The sequence below is a fragment of the Metarhizium robertsii genome, assembly GCF_000187425.2.
Source record: "Metarhizium robertsii ARSEF 23 chromosome Unknown MAA_Scf_3, whole genome shotgun sequence".
Classification (NCBI taxonomy): domain Eukaryota; kingdom Fungi; phylum Ascomycota; class Sordariomycetes; order Hypocreales; family Clavicipitaceae; genus Metarhizium; species Metarhizium robertsii.
This window is the reverse complement of record NW_011942171.1, coordinates 4,825,770-4,841,737: the sequence shown is the minus strand read 5'-3', so window position 1 is coordinate 4,841,737 and position 15,968 is coordinate 4,825,770. Positions and strand designations below refer to the sequence as shown.

Genomic DNA, 15,968 nt, shown 5'->3' with positions numbered 1-15,968 from the left:
CTGTGGGAATCATTAACGGGGTGAAGCTGGCGGCTGTGTCTTTTGGACCGAAGCAACACTGTGCTTCATGAAGAGTAGGAAGCGCATCTACCTGTTGAACATGTCGTGATAGCTAACACTGTGCTTAGTTCGAGAATAGACATGCACAGCCTCAGAAATCGCGTCACACGGTAAAAGACGAGCCACGGCAATTTCTGTACCAAACGTTTCTTTACGACCAAAACTCTACGCCATCGCGATTCTACGCCGCGCAATCCTCCAGCGGTGACTGCCCACAAAACAGCTGCGAAATCACGGCGCCTCTCACGCCCCGCGCCAGCATGCGCTCCCTCATCTCCTCCAGTCGCGGCCGGGCCGTGAACACTGACCGAAGATTGCCCTCGCCGTCCCGGCGCCCCGACCACCAGGCCTCCCCGGCGGCGGCGGCGCGCGGCCACGCGAGGGTGTCGAGGCTCACGGGGTCAATCATCTCCGTCCACACGGCCACCTCGCCGCCAATGACGTTGGCGGCCGCCTCGGCCGTCATGTTTTCCACCGGGTCGTGGCTGTAGATGAGCCGCCAGTTCTTGGTGGGCGAGCAGTAGTCGGCAAAGGGGTACGCGGCGTCGAGGCTCGGCCCGTCTTTGAAGTCGAGCCACTGGCCGCGGCCGCAGTCGAGGTACTATCACAAGTTAGCCTTCTTTCTACCAGCGTGTTTGGAGAGAGGGACGCACGTAGACATCAAAGGTGGAGTCAATGACCTTGTGGCCGGCGGTGGCGAGCTTCGCGACCGACGCTGAGCCGAGCCAGGCCTGGATGACGGTGTCGTTGCCCACGTCGGCGGCCCATTCTTCCACCATTTCCTCCCAGACGATGGGGACCAGGCCGTGCCCGCGGATGTTGTTGTGGGCGTGGTCGAGGAACCGCTGCAGCAGGGGCTGGAGCAGCGTCATGTTGTCCGTCTGCAGGTCCGGGTCTAGCAGCGAGTTGGTGGCCTTGTACTCGTCGCCGCCGGTGTGGAAGTAGGCCGAGTATGGGCTCAGGCGGGGGAGCAGGTCGTCGAAGAGGGTGGAGACGAAGTTCTCGACGTCGGTGTTGTTGAGCTTGAGGGCGCCGCAGGGCGGCTGCGCGCAGTACTTGTCGTACGGCTTCTCGTTGTATGCGACGCTCAGGCCCGGGTAGGCCTTGTCGATGCCGACGTGGCCGGGCATGTCGATCTCCAGAAGCACCTGGACGCCGCGGGCGACGCCGTACTCTTGGATTTCTTGGATGGCCTCTGGCGAGTAGGTGAGGCCGGGGGCGTAGCGACCCTTTTCGGCAAGCTTGGGGAGGGCTGGGATCTCGAGGGGCCAGGACTGGGTGTTGGTGATGTGCAGGTGTATCACGTTCATCTTGTTCATGGCCAGGCCGTCAATGGTCCTTTTGATGTCGTCGACGGCGAACCAGTGCCGGCTGAGGTCGAGGACCAGGCCGCGGTGAGGAAATCGCGGCGCATCCTGGATAGATACGGGCGCTTGCTTGGTGTAAAAGGCGTCGCCGGAGCTGTGCTTGAAGAAGAGCTGGGTGAAGGACTCGAGGCCGCGGACAAGACCGGTCGAGGTGACGGCCTCGATGGACGCTTCGCCATTTGCCTCGAGATGGAGCGAGTACGACTCGTCGACTTGGCCAGCAAGGGGCTTGAAGACGGTGGCATTGTCCTCTCCGGTCTGGGTAATGGTCAAGGACGTGACTTTGGCCGCGCCGTCATCCAGGGCCGGCTCAAAGTCGGATCCGGGCGGGTTCAGCATCCACGGCACAAGACCATGTTCAAAAATGGCAGTTAAGCTGCGTGCCACAGCATCATGAACGACCTGACTGCTGGAGCTGGGTGACTCTTTGGTCTCGCCGGTGCGCCCATCGTACGAAACCTATCCGTCGTTAGGCATCGTTGACCTTTGCATATGATGAGAGGGAGGGGACTTGGTTCCAACGTACAGGCTCGCCATTGTAAGTGACTTGAATGGACTTGTCAACAAAAAGAACATCTTGTCCGGTGGAGATTTGCTGGGGAACGGGCCAGATGGCGTCGACGGGACGGAGCGCCGCAAGGGCGGCTACAGCAATGATGGCGTTGTTGAGCATTGATGCTTCCCAGGTTGAACGATGGCAACTTACAAGTATACTAGACGGCACGGGTAGACGACGGCCCCATGGCTTAAAAAACAAAGTGATTCGGAGAGCAGAGACGGGGTCGGAATGATTTCCGGCCACATGGTGCCTTGTCTACTTGGGCACAAAGCGCTCATCGTGGTCAGCTGTTGTGATGGGATTTGAAGTGTCGAGGTCAATGCCGATGCTACCAGACTTGACTTCCAACGCTCCGTCAAGCTCCACACCCCACCTCTGGTGTAGTAAAAGCGGCATATCGGCGTTTTTGAAGCTCGGCGTGTAGACGAGTCGACGGATCCGGACTAGCGTCACGCCGCTTTGAAAGCTTTTTGTTCCTCCCGCAATCGAGGGCGTCCTCGATCGGCACATCGTTCATGCTGCCTCCTGCAGCCGCTAACCTTATCGAGCAGGAGATGCAGACAGTGCAGCTGTGCTTGGACGGAAATCAGCATTGGAACGGGGGCAACGTTACGCTGCCAATTGACGCTCAGGCAAAGCATAACACTGGGCTCCTTCATCATTTGCAGAAGAACCCTCGAGGCTCGTGGTGTCGAAAGGTAATCCCTGACATGTGTGCGAGAAGTTAAAGTGTCTGGCGCCGGGACAGGTTTTAGCCGAGACCCCCGGCACTGGGGTCAACTCAGAACTGTCTGGTTTGCTGAATTCCGTCGTGACGTCAATTTTCGTCTTCACCGCCTGCAAACGCGTGTCGCAGCATTGGGCCAGTCGGCTGCGCTCTCACCAGACAGTTGTGTGCTGAGTAATAAATGCACTCGGAGTCTTTATTGCAAATTGGGTTGACCAATTGACGGCGGCCAAGCTGGCTCAGTGCTATTTTGACTGGGAGCACGGCACCTGTCAAGCTTGAATACAATGCTGTTTGTCAATTGTCAGCCAGCACTTGAGCACTTGAGGGAAATTTTCCTACGTAAACCAGACTCTTCCACCAAAACCGAAGGAGCAAACCGTCATGATTCTGCAGTCGAATAGCCCCCGCATGCCATACGCTCTCCAACGCATTAGGTACAGAAGGTCGAAAGGTGTCTCGTTCCTTCCTGTTTGGATGCCAACTGGTAGGGTGTTTGTATTCATAGACCTGGGGATAAGCTTTCAATATTAAATCTGGTTACACATGTCTGGCAGCTTTTTTTCCCCAGGGGGATTTAATGCGAAAGGTCAGTTCCTCCGTCTAACAACGCATCAATTGATGTTTTTTCCGCCATGACTCACTGGCTGCCAACTGGGTCGTCTGTTTGTGATGTCAACAGTGCCAATTTATCATATCGGTAGTGATTGCAACGCCGTTTGTGTGTCCACAGGCTATTGGCACTTGAAGTCGCTACGCTACGCTCACTTGCCATTCACTTGCCGCTCACTTTTCATTCTACAATGCATCCAGTAGAGGCACGCGTGGTCAAAACTCATTCACAGGGCCAGATAAAGTTTGCATTTTTCTTGTTTATTAAGGGCAACCGAGCTCTCCACCGATGCCTGTTTTCTCGTCAACACTTCTCCTTTCCTGTTTTCGCTCACTGCGTATTCCGTTTCTTTTCGTTCGCAGCATTGCGTTTCCGACACAACATGGAATCCCTCACGGGCGAGATGGCTCTGATGGGTGTGACCTCTTCGCAGTCGGAACCGGAGACAACAACCGTTGAGTTGTGCACGAATGGAGATGTCATTCTCGTCGTTGAGCATAAGCGCTTTGTGGTCTCTAGTGAGATTCTGAAAATTTCTTCCGACTATTTCAGCGTTTTATTCATTTGGGATTTCTCAGAAGGCAACGCGATCCAGAACGGAGGCAATCCCGAAATCGTTCTACATGAAGATGACCCGGAGGTGATGGAAATTATTCTATCAATCTTGCATTACAGCTTCCAGCCCAATCTTCACCATCTTGAACCGCAGATGATACTCAAGGTGGCTCAACACAGCGACAAATACCAATGCAACAAACCTCTCACGCCATGGATTATGCAGTGGATGCAAAAAGCACAAAAGCCCGGCTCTGTCAGGCACTTCGATTATCTTCTTACTGCTGCTCATATATTTGGAGCTGAAGAATATCTCAATACAACCTCTGTAGCCGCAATTCGAAATCTGCCACCAAATTTCAATGTTGCTAATGATGAGCTGTTTCTCCCCGAAAACCTTCAGAGTCAGTTCAACAAATGGTATCAAGTTCAGGGCCTGTGCTAATTTCATTCAGATGAACTCGCCCGAAGAATTAGAGACATGACTGAGGATATCAGGGACAGCATAGAGCTAGTATTTGAACATCTAGGAGCTCCGGTATGTGCTCATCCCATGATATGTCACAGAGAGGTGTGTATGGTATGCGACAGGGTTATGCCTTCTGGAGCAAGGAAATGTCACCCGTGCCGCAACACTACTTTCAGGCCCCTATCGTGTACGAATCAAAGCCGAAAAATGGAATACATCGACATCCTTCGCCGTTTGTATCTCTGGCCTACTAAAACCGCATTTAATGAGTGGTCAGTCACCGACATCGCCGGGAGACTTCATAACGTGGACAGCATGTACATGGGGAAGTGCATGGCTGGTCAAGACTGCCCACTTGTGAAGGAGCTGAAGCTTTTGGATCAAGCAGCTCAGCGTGTGGCAAACGGGAATATCGAAGGGCTACGGGTTTAGTCGTGAAACTGGAGGAAGAGCTCCGTCACCCGCGCTCGTCAAATATGAGACCCAGTCAAAAACGATTGTTATAATTTGATGTCGTTGTTAATGAAAAGCTATCACGGTTATATAATTCTGAGATGGGTCATTCTCGTGTAAATTGCAACTACGATTCTTTGACTAGTACACTGCGTGAACCCAGGCCGGTGAAACTCAACCTGCGCCAACCAACGCTCTGGGCCAAAGAGGAGGACCTCACTGCTTGCATTGGCTTTCCAATAATTCGGAATTAAAGAAAAAAATAAAAAAAAGTCACCTGTAGAACTGCGGATTCAACATCATCCCAACACTGACTCGGCGAACATGCAGCCCGACATCCTAATTCGCTGATCAAGTTCTGCAACATGAGGTGTCAAGCGGTGGCTTATTTACTTCGTTTTATGGCACCGCTCAATGGGGAGACATGATTTACGATGAAAAGATCAAGATTCCAAATGAGCTTGCTCATGTGAAGCTCAAAAACGCTGGGTGTGGCGCAGCCAGCTGGTTGATATGCTCCAAGTCTACCATCAAGCACACCCGTGTCGAGAAATTGCAACATGTTTGGTTCATTTTTGCAAGTCGATCGACGCGCAACTTGGTACATTTAAAGCAGGAATTGAGAAAGTGGCCTGCATGACACACTAAGTAGCAAACAACGCCCATCTCATCTCGGCCAGTCCGAGCTGCACTGCCCCAAACGACGCGGTGCAAGATTACCATAATCATTGTTCTTCTTTTTTCTGCACGACTATTCGTTCATCTGCGCAACTTGGCAGAGTGCTTATTGAAGAAACTCATATAAATTTCGGCCCATGAAACTACTCGATTAGTCAGTCATCGTGGATGCTTCTTCTGGCGCACATTACCGTCGTTGAGAGCCACCCCAGCATGACACATGAAACTACAAGGAACTTTCACATAAGCTCCATTGCTTCTGTATAACGTGACGAGTCTAGTAACTGGGCTGCATTGTATGCGCGTTGCCGTACAGTTGGGACTGGTGCCTTAGCGTCGCGTGAGAGAGCGTACCAGACGTAACTGTTTTAAATGCTTGGCTTGAGGATCGCTTGGCTTCGCGATGCCGAGATCAAAGACAAAGATAAAAGCGTCAAACTCCCTACACCACTAGGAGAGGTTATTACACCCACCAACCACTCTCGTCATCTATATCTCCCCATCCATATACCAATTCTTCGCAAACTTCAAATTCAAGAACCATTATGAAGTGGCCAACTCTAGCCGTCACAACTGCCTGGGGCATGCTCCTGCCTTTCACCCAAGCGGTTTCCCACGCAGGTTGGCATGTGTATGAACCTCATCGTACCCGATTACCACAGTATAAGCGGGGAGCTAACAGCATACACACAGCGGGACTTACATCACGTCAAGAGCTAACCCTCCCAACGCCATCATGGTCTGTGGTGCTCAACTAAGTCCGTGGGAAAGGGCAGACGACTACTATCACGTCGAGAATAACACCAGTTCACAGACGTGTTACCGGGGCTGCCAGGACGACCAGAGGTGCGCTTCCTTTACGACATCGGCCTTTTCCGACCAGCAGTCAGACGGCCACATCTGCTACCGGTTCTCCAACTCTATCACCGCTTTTAAGACGGAAAAGGATGTTGAAAAGCCATTCTTGATTTATGATAAAAATTGTGCGGCGCCGCTACAAATTTGCGGCTTTCCAGGGGTGAATGCGGACAACGGCCCCAACGACTATTATCGGGTCATAAGAGATACCGCCCCGAAAGCATGCCATGAGGCCTGCAAGAACGACCAGGAGTGTGCTTCCTTTGTGACCTTTGGCGCTTCTCCTTTAAAGTCGGGTGGTCCTGTCTGTTATCTCTACAAAAGACTTGCCGAGACATTTCGGGTGAGAAATGACCAGCGGGATTTATTCTTCGTCCATGACAAGGGGTGTGCGGCGACTGCTTAATGGGCAGGCTTTAGGCAATTGTTCATCTTTTCTTGTCAGTCGACATCAAGTTAACCAGGTCGCACGCAGCGACATTGTCGAAGTTCCCATGGGAAATCGTAATACTGCTGCCGAGATATTGCAGCCAAGTACTAATGTACAATTCCACGCTTTGAAATATAGAAGCAAGAGTGTTTCAATTTATCCCACCTGTCCCAGGTAATCGTGCCGTGTGACATCATCACGGAATTCTTGCCCTAGCATGGTCCATTAATAGGGGAATTCTGGGAGAGTATTTGGCCACAAGTTTGGGTACACGCTTTGATTCAAAGGGCAATAATATTCTAGGAGCTTGGTTGAGAGTTCGCTCCCTGTCTTATAAAGAAATAGAACAATCCCGTCACTTTGTTAAATCTGCCATTCCAACTACATCCTGTCTGGAATGCCGTGAACTACCATATACTATTAAATAGCTTTTCAAAACACATGGGACGCTTATTATAAGTTCAAATCTTACAGAGCGTATATATTGAAGTATAGGGAATGCATTGCAAGTTAAGTAACCTCGTCATATTCGTACAAGGGCCAAGACGCGGACACATCGAAATTGATAAGGACACGGCTAAATTCATATCTTGTTTTCATTTCACTTACTTCATTTAATCACGTACGAAACGTATAGCATCCGTCGGATTTGGTCACGATTCGGAGAGCGTGAGTCTCCTATTAGCAACCCAATTTATCTCCTAAGGCGGGCTAAAACTGACTCATGACGGGCGAGTAAACGACTGTAGATCCATGAGTCAAATAATATTATCCGCCATCAAAGGGTCGCGAAAGACGAAAATGTCGGCAGAGAAGCCCTCCACTCGTTTCCTGCACTGCGTCTATTTTTTGCAACAGATGGAGTAGTCTCGGAAAATGCGGGCTTCTTTTAATTTTTGTTGACTCAATAACATTTGGAATGGACACTACTCGAGGGCTAGCCGTTCCCACCACTTGGGCTATGTCGTGATCCGACCTCTTTCCAAGTCTCTCTGTGTAAAATTTACGGGCTAGAAAAGATGAAGATTTGTGCCAAGATTTCTGTGTTACGTAAGAGTCCAGGTACATGAAATGCCCTATTATCAATAAATATAGAGAATTAATACTAGGTACTTACCCTTTTGAATATTTACGGCGCCTTAAATAATAGACCTGTAGACTCCTTATTTCCATGAATTTCAAGTATATTTACTTGCCATCTTATAAGCTGGGTGCCTTGTGTCTTTCCAGGCGCGTTCACTTTAACGGAAATGCTATTTGTATTTCTCGTCCGCATTTCCCCCTCTCATTTGCCTTCGTATTCCTCCGCGAGGCGGAGTTAGTGTAAACTGAGCCACATCGGGCTCATCCCTTACAGTTTCGTTGTCTAGTGTCCTCGGCAATTCTGTTGCTCTGTATTCCCCCCTTGGCCAACACCCAACATAACCTCTCTTCTTGACGTCAAGGCTAGGGTAAAGTCCTAGAACCCCGAATATACACACCATAGTAATCGTAACCCTTCGTACATATTCATCCTTCAAATCGTATTGACCCATCTGTTCCTTATGTTCATGACATCACTACTGCCGCCCGCAGTGTCGTAGATGTCTCGTGCACCAATGGTCGCCTTGGCTGTGACTTATTGGTAGCCTGACACCTGGAAGAATTCGGAATCTCACTTCTAGAGCCGAAGGCTTACCAATGTCTTCTGACCCTCGTCGGTGAAGAGTAGTTTTCCCGAGGACCAGCCAGACATGAAGATGACCGGATACCTCAAATGAAACCAAAGCGGATGAGATGAGGCGCCAAAATAATCGAAATAATGATCAAGGACGAAACAAAGGTAGTTGCAGCTTCCGAAAACCAACAGAGATAGAAGAGCGGTGAACCAAACGGCTTTTTGGCCATAATAGTGGTCTACTAGGAAGTAAGTGGTGATGCCCGCCATGGCACCGCCCATCCCAAGCGGACACAGAATCAGCGTCCATATCATCTTGTACACAATGTCCCTCCAACCCGAGAAGAAGAGTATGGCCACAACCAGGAAGAGAATTTCAGCCAACATTGAGCTGGCCCAGAACAGCACAAAAGGCCGAATGTAGAGCGCTCGTCTCTTTCTTGCTTGCTCTTCACTTTCATCGCCCGCAGTCACGAGGACTTGATATTTTGGCAAGGTCATTTCGTGCATTGAGGAAAGCCGGTGGGTTTATGGTAGTGGCATAGAATATTGGTGTAGAAAAAAAAAGTTATAAACATGAACCTTGTTGCGAGCTGCATCAGAGTTGTATTTATTCCGCCGCGCCGCGCCGAGGCTGACGAAAATGCAAGAGGACGCGGCCCCGCCCGGCGTGGAGGGATGAGTAATCGGCGCCGGGCCCGCAACGCCACCGCGAATCTCGGCGGAGTAGCCTACCGTTACATTCGGATGTCCTGGGTGCTACGTTCGACGCGGCAGCACCGAGATATTCGAGGCCCGGGAGAAATTGTATCGCGTCAATAAGTTCCAGTGAAAATGGAATCTATTCAAATCGATCAACTAATCCACTGGGGTCGATTACGGATCCTGACCAGGCTCGCATCCCGCGGCACGGCCACAACTCAGATCCCGGATTGACTCTGGTTAATTGGCTGCCGACATGCATACTTATCGCATAGTGGGTGCAAATTCTTAGTGGCGGGATTCGAATCCTTCAGGATGGCGGAATTGTGGAGTCGTCATCAAATGTTGTTATGATGCTGGGTATCCGGGCCGCTCCGAAAGAATAAAAGCTTGAGCTCCTAGGAAGAAAGATTTCAAAGGAAATGGAATTGCCATGTCCACAACTTCAAACATATTGACCTCTTTACAACAGGACAGCATAATGACTCTTACCTTTGACGTCTTCTTCAGCCGGCGACCCAGCGCAACCAGAACTGGTCCTGCTGGCCACGATCACCTGAAATGGGTGCCAACCAGCTCGACACTTATTTATGGAGCTCGCGATGCCATTCTAGTCGACGCGCAGTTGACAATCGAGGCTGGAAAAGACCTCTCGGACTGGGTAGTCGCCAAGGGGAAGAATCTAACGCACATTTACGTTACACACGGTCACGGAGACCACTTCTTCGGCAGCGCTCCGCTTCTCAAAGAATTTCCCAACGCAAAAGTGGTTGCCATACCCGAGGTAGTGGCTCGAATGAGTAACGAGGTGACCCCAGAGAGACTCCGTGGTATTTGGGACAAGCTCTTCCCCGGTCAAATACCCACGGAGCCTCCCCGGGTTGCAGAGCCACTGCAAGAGGGCCTTCTCGAGCTTGAGGGGGAGGAGCTGATTGTGGTGAGAACCGGCCACACAGACACGGATGATTCGACAACGCTCTGGGTGCCTTCTCTTGGCCTCGCCGTGGTCGGGGACGCCGTGTACGCCAACACCCACCCGTTCCTTGGAGAGTCGGGCAGTAAGGAGGCAAGGCTAGGGTGGATTGCCGCCCTAGACAAGATTGCAGCTCTGAACCCCCGATGGGTAGTGGGAGGCCACAGCGACCCAGACAAGGGCTATGACCCCATGGCCATCCAGGAAACGAAGAATTATTTGGACAACTTTGAGCGGCTTAGCCAGGAGACGAGCACGGCTGAGGAGCTTTACCACCGCATGGTTGAGCTGTATCCTGCGAGGCTGAACCCCGGTTCTGTGTGGGCGGGGGCTGTCCTGGTGAAGGACAAATAAGTCTACCAAGTATTTAATAATACTATAGAAGCCTAACTACGTGGCTTACCAATAACGAAATAAAAACAAATTGCCTTTCAAGACACTTACCGTACTCCACCTTCGCTATAACCTGTAAGCTGGGTCGTGACAACAAGTCCCTAGCGAAATATTGTATACCTCCGCGGTTTGTTCGAATCGCAGGTGAAATACGTTATCGAGATAGGTTGTGAATCCCACTTGCCAAGATCTCACTAGCTGCAGCTTGCATTGCTAGGTTCATCGTCCCAAAGAAGTCTGGCACCGCTACAGTGGCGGCTGGATGCGCACACCACCGACATCAGCCTGATCTACTTGAATAATCTCCCTTTGATTTCCAATCAATGTTGCATGTCCGCAGCGGCAGCAGTTGTCAACCCTTGTCGGCCGAAGCCCCACTTCCGAAAGCGGCCCCCGGCAGATAAGTGGACCCGCCTCGGCACCGGGTCATCGCCTCATCATACGCGCTGGGCAAGAGCAGCCGGAAAGCCGGCAAGGTGGCACCGGCGTGATGCGAGCGAGTGATGACAGCTCTTTTCACTGTTGAGCAACTCGACAAATCGATTTTTAGGTGGGGCCTGACCACCAGGTAGAAGATTAGAAATATTGCCTCATAGCATCGGGATTCGGGCATGCCGGACGGCGTCATGGCGAGCACGACAACGGAGTTCACGGCACCTCAAGCAATTTCATGATAACACGTTCTATCATGACCCTCATGACCTCGGCCCGGGTGAGTAACCAGCCGCCTTATACAACCCCTGCGCCCTGGGATTCAAATACCGTGCTTGACGGGCCTTGCTCGCAAAATTCCGTAGTCTTTCCTATTTGGCCACCTTGTAGTTTAAGCGTCCAAAATGCCACCCTCTCGAGAGACTGTCGAATTCAAGGCGTGCGACGGCACCGTGCTGCGAGGGTGGTTCTACCCCCAAGAAAAGCCGGCCCCATGCATCATCATGACCCATGGAGTGAGTAAATCACCGATGACCCATCTGTTGGCCCCTGGAGAAGCGTGCTGACGGGAAGAAGTTGGCCGGTATACGCCATTTCCGTCTCCCCCGGTTCGCGACCCGATTTCACGAGGCCGGATACACGGTTCTTCTGTATGACAACCGCAACTGGGGAAATAGCGGCGGCACTCCCAGACAAGAGTCCAACCCCGCGCTGCAGCAGACCGATTATTATGACGCCTTCAACTATGCATTGACAAGGGCCTGCGTCGACCCAAAGCAGATTGTATACTGGGGCACCAGCTTTTCTGGGGGCAACGTCATCTACGCCGCAGCCGTTGACAAGCGCATCAAAGCCGCCATTGTTCAGGCGCCGGCTGTATCTGGCGAGACGAGGTCGGTGGCCTTTGCCGACCAAATCCCGTCTGTCTTTCAAGACCGAGCTCGAATTGCAGCTGGACAACAGCCGCGTCGCGTGCCCGTCATCGCATCTAGTCGCGAGGCCGCTGAAGAGGGATCAGAGAACGTAATGTTTCCCGGGACACATGTTTACGACCAGATTGAGGAGCAATTAGCCTGTGGTGGTCAATGGGAAAACTACGTCACGTCGCAAACGCAGCTCCATATGCTAGAATTCGAGGCGCAAGCCATGATTCATCGCATATCGCCGACTCCCCTACTCATGGTTGTCCCCGGCAACGACGTTCTGGTCTCGACTTCGTCGCAGCTGGCGGCGTTTGGAAAGGCACGGGAGCCGAAGCAGCTGGTATATTTGGAAGGCGTGGGCCATTTTGACATCTATACGGGCGATGCTTTCGATAGAAACATTGACGCACAGCTTGATTTTCTACGGCGCCATCTTACCACGTAGATGAGTGTGTACGTAGCAAAGAATCAGTCGATTAGATTGAAGGATACATTCTGCTTTTCACTATTAAAGAGGCCAAGGCTCCAAGTTGTAGAAATAACTAAATATGACGGCATACGCGCTTTTCTACACCATGAATATGTACCGTGCATGTGTACACTGATGCCTTGTGTGCTGTGAAGTCCATCACAATACCGTATGCTTTAGAAGATCTCATAAGAGTGCAAGTCCTAGACCATGTAACTCTCGGCAAATCGGTCATAGTGGATCATGAGGAACGCCATTAATATGTTCAATAATCACTTGCCTCGGTACACGCTTGTTGAATCATCAATTTTCCATGAACCGAGGATAGATCACCGTTGACTCGCCATGTATAATATTATGCGCGTCAGAGCCTTCTTAAGGCCGGAAACATCCGACCTCTTTGTAATCAGCACCTGGATGTGACAGCATTCCGGTGGTGGCTTCATGAAATCCGAAATCTTGAAAGCCATAATTTGACTAAAAAATAAAAATAAAAATCTGCATCCAACTTGGTCTGTGTTTACATTCACATCTGTAAAATTATGCGCCTGCAATAGTTTGGTTGAGACTCTTCGATTCCCATTCTTTCAGTCACTATAATTCAACATCTCACTTTCTACAAAGCAATAATTGCCGCCCACGATGGACGAACTCGATATGGACAAGCGGCTGGCGCCAGCTTGGCATCGAGTAAGTGTATTGTTGCTACATCTGATTCGATTTATTCTAACAATTTTTTAGATTGAAAGGGAGCTTGGACAAAGGCCAAACATGTCTGGTAGCGCGCTCGACATGAGGCAGCAGTACAAGCAATTCTCCGAGGAGCTTGGTGCCCTCTATCCCAAGCCTGCGTTGGAAACTGTTGGTACGTGGCTGCCAACTCGACCCATCTTAACTTATTCAAGATGCTCAGACCAAAGCTTGTAGAAGATGTCGCCATCACTAAGCACTTGGCTGTACGCACTTACACCCCGGATGTAACCGCCAAGGACAAGCATCACCTGCTCCCTGTTGGCATCTACTTTCACGGCGGAGGCTGGTGCTGCGGTGACCTTGACAGCGAAGACAACTTTTGCCGCATGCTAGCCAAGGCGTTTCCTTTGATTGTGGTCTCTGTCTCGTATAGGCTTGCGCCAGAGCACAAGGCGCCGGCTCAGGTGCGTGACGCCGTGGATGCTTGGACCTGGGTGCGTCTTCGAATTGCTGCCAAACAAAGGATGCGACGGCTGACGTGAACAGGCTTTCGAAAACGCTGCTCGACTCGGCGGCGACCCAAGCAAGTACTTCACCATCGGGCAAAGCGCGGGAGGCACCCTTGCGTTTGCCGTACCCAACGAGCTTATAGCCCTCCATCGCGGACACGAAGTCAAGGGGATTATATCGCTGTCGCCGTTTGTCGTGCACCCTTCTAATGTTCCCCCGGCTCACAGAGCAGCATACAAGTCGTTTGAGACGAATGCAAATGCTCCAATGAACACTGCCGCCGCGATGAATACTTTTTACGGCAAGCTTCCTCTTCAACATATTTTCAGGAGCTGGGTTGCTAACAAAACTCCTGCATAGATGCTTTCGGAGCTGACCCGGCCGACTCTTCCGTCTACGTGCTACACAGCGAGCGGCTCACAGATTTTCCTGCTACATATATTGCGGTATGCGGAGCCGACCCGATACGCGATGATGGCCTTATCATGGAAAAGGTACTCCGTGAATCTGGGTGAGTCGAGCACCTAGGACACCATTATTTGACCCCACAAGGCATTATGTCTGATGCATTTACACAGAGTTCGAACTAAGTTGCAACACTACGAGAACCTTCCTCACGTCTTCTGGGCTTTTGCATGTGAACCAGAGAATGGAAGCTTCTTGGGCGACGTTATTGATGGAATTGCTTTTGTGCTGGAGGCCTGAGGATCTTGTTACAGCTGCCAACTAAATGGTGTCATATGATCGTAGTTTTTTCGTAAGTGCAATGGTTGTCCTATTCCACGGCCTTTTCGAGATAGGATTGGTATGTTAGACTCAATACATCCGGTATATGAGTGTGTTTCCATTCATGTAACGTCGTGTTAGTGTCTATGTCCGAGGCGTTGGACGAGACCTCATCTGCTACCTCGACTTGGGCGATTGAATCTCAAGTACCTCAGCAATTACTTCGACATGCTCTTCTTCCACACCAGCCAGTATAATGTACTATGCGAGTAGTCCCAATGCACAGAATTGGCGAATCGGAAAAGATTAAAATGTGTGCCCAGGTTTCTGCCTGGCGCAAGTGTCTGGGCATATCTAACGTTCGAGGAACATTGCGAAGTGGCTTTGCTACTCCGCTATCTTACCGTCTGGGGTGCCTCGAACGGTACCATAGCAAATTCCCTGGCGTAGTCTAAAACCAATTTAGATCAGGCCAAATTATTTAGGTATGGCCTGGGTGTCTAGTGTCTTCGTAAGCCTGCTGACTTTCGCGGAAAAAGCGACATGTATTTTTAGTCCATATTTTCCCTTCTCATTTGCACTGGCATGTCTCTCAGGGCGGAATAAACAGTGACAAAAGTTGTACTGGGCAGTTAGAGAGATGACGAAACAGTGGGATCGGGACGTACTACGTGTATATGCGGTTCGCCTCATCTTTCAGGTCTGTGGGTGTATTTGCAGCTTGTCGGACTGTCCACCTTCGATGTCCGTCGGGAACCGCTGCCGTGGAAGTATACAAGGCTTCCGCCCTCTCCGGCAGTTAGGCATCCCTCCATTCACGCAAGCATGTCCTATTGGGTGATTGGCCAACCGCAAAACTTGGAACATGGCTTACGGCTGAGTATTGGGTTGGGTCTAGAACATGAGCGCTGTGCCATTCATCATACATGCCAGATAGGACAGGTATGACCTTCGGACAAAGAAACAAGGTGCAAGAGGTGAAGCCCTGGGAGCTTGCCTGTTACATTATGTAGAGGAATATTCAGAGCTGGTCAAGGCGGACAGGGTATACAAACCATAATGCAAGACTTTGACCGCTAGGGTATGTACGTAGATAGTTTGACACGTTATTACAGTTATTTGATTTATTGTGCCCGGCAGTTAGCAGATAGCTTCTGCCTAGAATAAGAGTTGTACAAATTTTGTAGAGTACCAGACATTTTCATTTGCCCATCTTAGCTGAGTCTCTTGGATGTGACCGTCACCCAGACGTCGTCAAGTGGGTAATAAAATGCAACTCTGGGCCGACTGGTCAAATATCTCATCAATTGGGCTATCCATAAGGAGAATGTTGGTAGCCCCCTCTCAAATCCATCCACGATGTCGCCTCATTTCTGAGTGAAAGCCTGGTTTGGACGCCTTGCGCATGCTGTGCATCCAGTACTAACCGGCATGTTCTTCCGGTCACTTTATTACGACGTCGCTTCTTTTTATTGGCGGGATAGCACCAGTATATCTTCAAATCAGAGCTCATACATAACGCCCGTCATCTTTTGTAAAGCCATTCTCACCAATTGTCGCGGTCAAAGTGGAGACCGGTTCGCCTCATGAACGAAGTGAACGGTTGATGTATGTTGGGGGCTTTTAGTTTACCAAAAGAGGGATATTGTTGTTTCAGCAGTAAGCGGTTTCGTTTTGCAGCAGAAAGGAAGTGGACGGTACTCCTCACTGACTGGCTGTAT

General features: G+C 50.7%; 6 protein-coding genes across 6 annotated transcripts; 4 read left to right on the top strand and 2 right to left on the bottom strand.

The window, feature by feature from the left end:
* Positions 1–241: 241 nt before the first annotated feature.
* On the bottom strand, positions 242–2,100 carry MAA_10080 (beta-hexosaminidase beta chain; the record flags this gene model as incomplete). Its single annotated transcript, XM_007828078.1, has 3 exons — positions 242–661; positions 714–1,886; positions 1,954–2,100. 3 exons carry the CDS (start codon positions 2,098–2,100, stop codon positions 242–244), a joined length of 1,740 nt encoding a protein of 579 aa, XP_007826269.1.
* Positions 2,101–3,708: 1,608 nt separating this feature from the next.
* On the top strand, positions 3,709–4,604 carry MAA_10079 (BTB/POZ fold protein; the record flags this gene model as incomplete). Its single annotated transcript, XM_007828077.2, has 3 exons — positions 3,709–4,285; positions 4,337–4,419; positions 4,473–4,604. The coding sequence occupies 3 exons, from the start codon at positions 3,709–3,711 to the stop codon at positions 4,602–4,604; spliced, it is 792 nt and encodes a 263-aa protein (XP_007826268.2).
* Positions 4,605–8,429: 3,825 nt separating this feature from the next.
* MAA_10078 (uncharacterized protein) lies at positions 8,430–8,927 on the bottom strand (the record flags this gene model as incomplete). Its single annotated transcript, XM_007828076.2, has 1 exon — positions 8,430–8,927. The coding sequence occupies one exon, from the start codon at positions 8,925–8,927 to the stop codon at positions 8,430–8,432; it is 498 nt and encodes a 165-aa protein (XP_007826267.2).
* Positions 8,928–9,609: 682 nt separating this feature from the next.
* On the top strand, positions 9,610–10,455 carry MAA_10077 (metallo-beta-lactamase domain protein; the record flags this gene model as incomplete). Its single annotated transcript, XM_007828075.1, has 1 exon — positions 9,610–10,455. One exon carries the CDS (start codon positions 9,610–9,612, stop codon positions 10,453–10,455), a length of 846 nt encoding a protein of 281 aa, XP_007826266.1.
* Positions 10,456–11,330: 875 nt separating this feature from the next.
* MAA_10076 (peptidase S15) lies at positions 11,331–12,294 on the top strand (the record flags this gene model as incomplete). Its single annotated transcript, XM_007828074.1, has 2 exons — positions 11,331–11,441; positions 11,503–12,294. The coding sequence occupies 2 exons, from the start codon at positions 11,331–11,333 to the stop codon at positions 12,292–12,294; spliced, it is 903 nt and encodes a 300-aa protein (XP_007826265.1).
* A 666-nt stretch (positions 12,295–12,960) lies between these two features.
* On the top strand, positions 12,961–13,881 carry MAA_10075 (lipase/esterase; the record flags this gene model as incomplete). Its single annotated transcript, XM_007828073.1, has 4 exons — positions 12,961–13,008; positions 13,060–13,183; positions 13,246–13,505; positions 13,558–13,881. The coding sequence occupies 4 exons, from the start codon at positions 12,961–12,963 to the stop codon at positions 13,879–13,881; spliced, it is 756 nt and encodes a 251-aa protein (XP_007826264.1).
* Between the last annotated feature and the right edge of the window lie 2,087 nt (positions 13,882–15,968).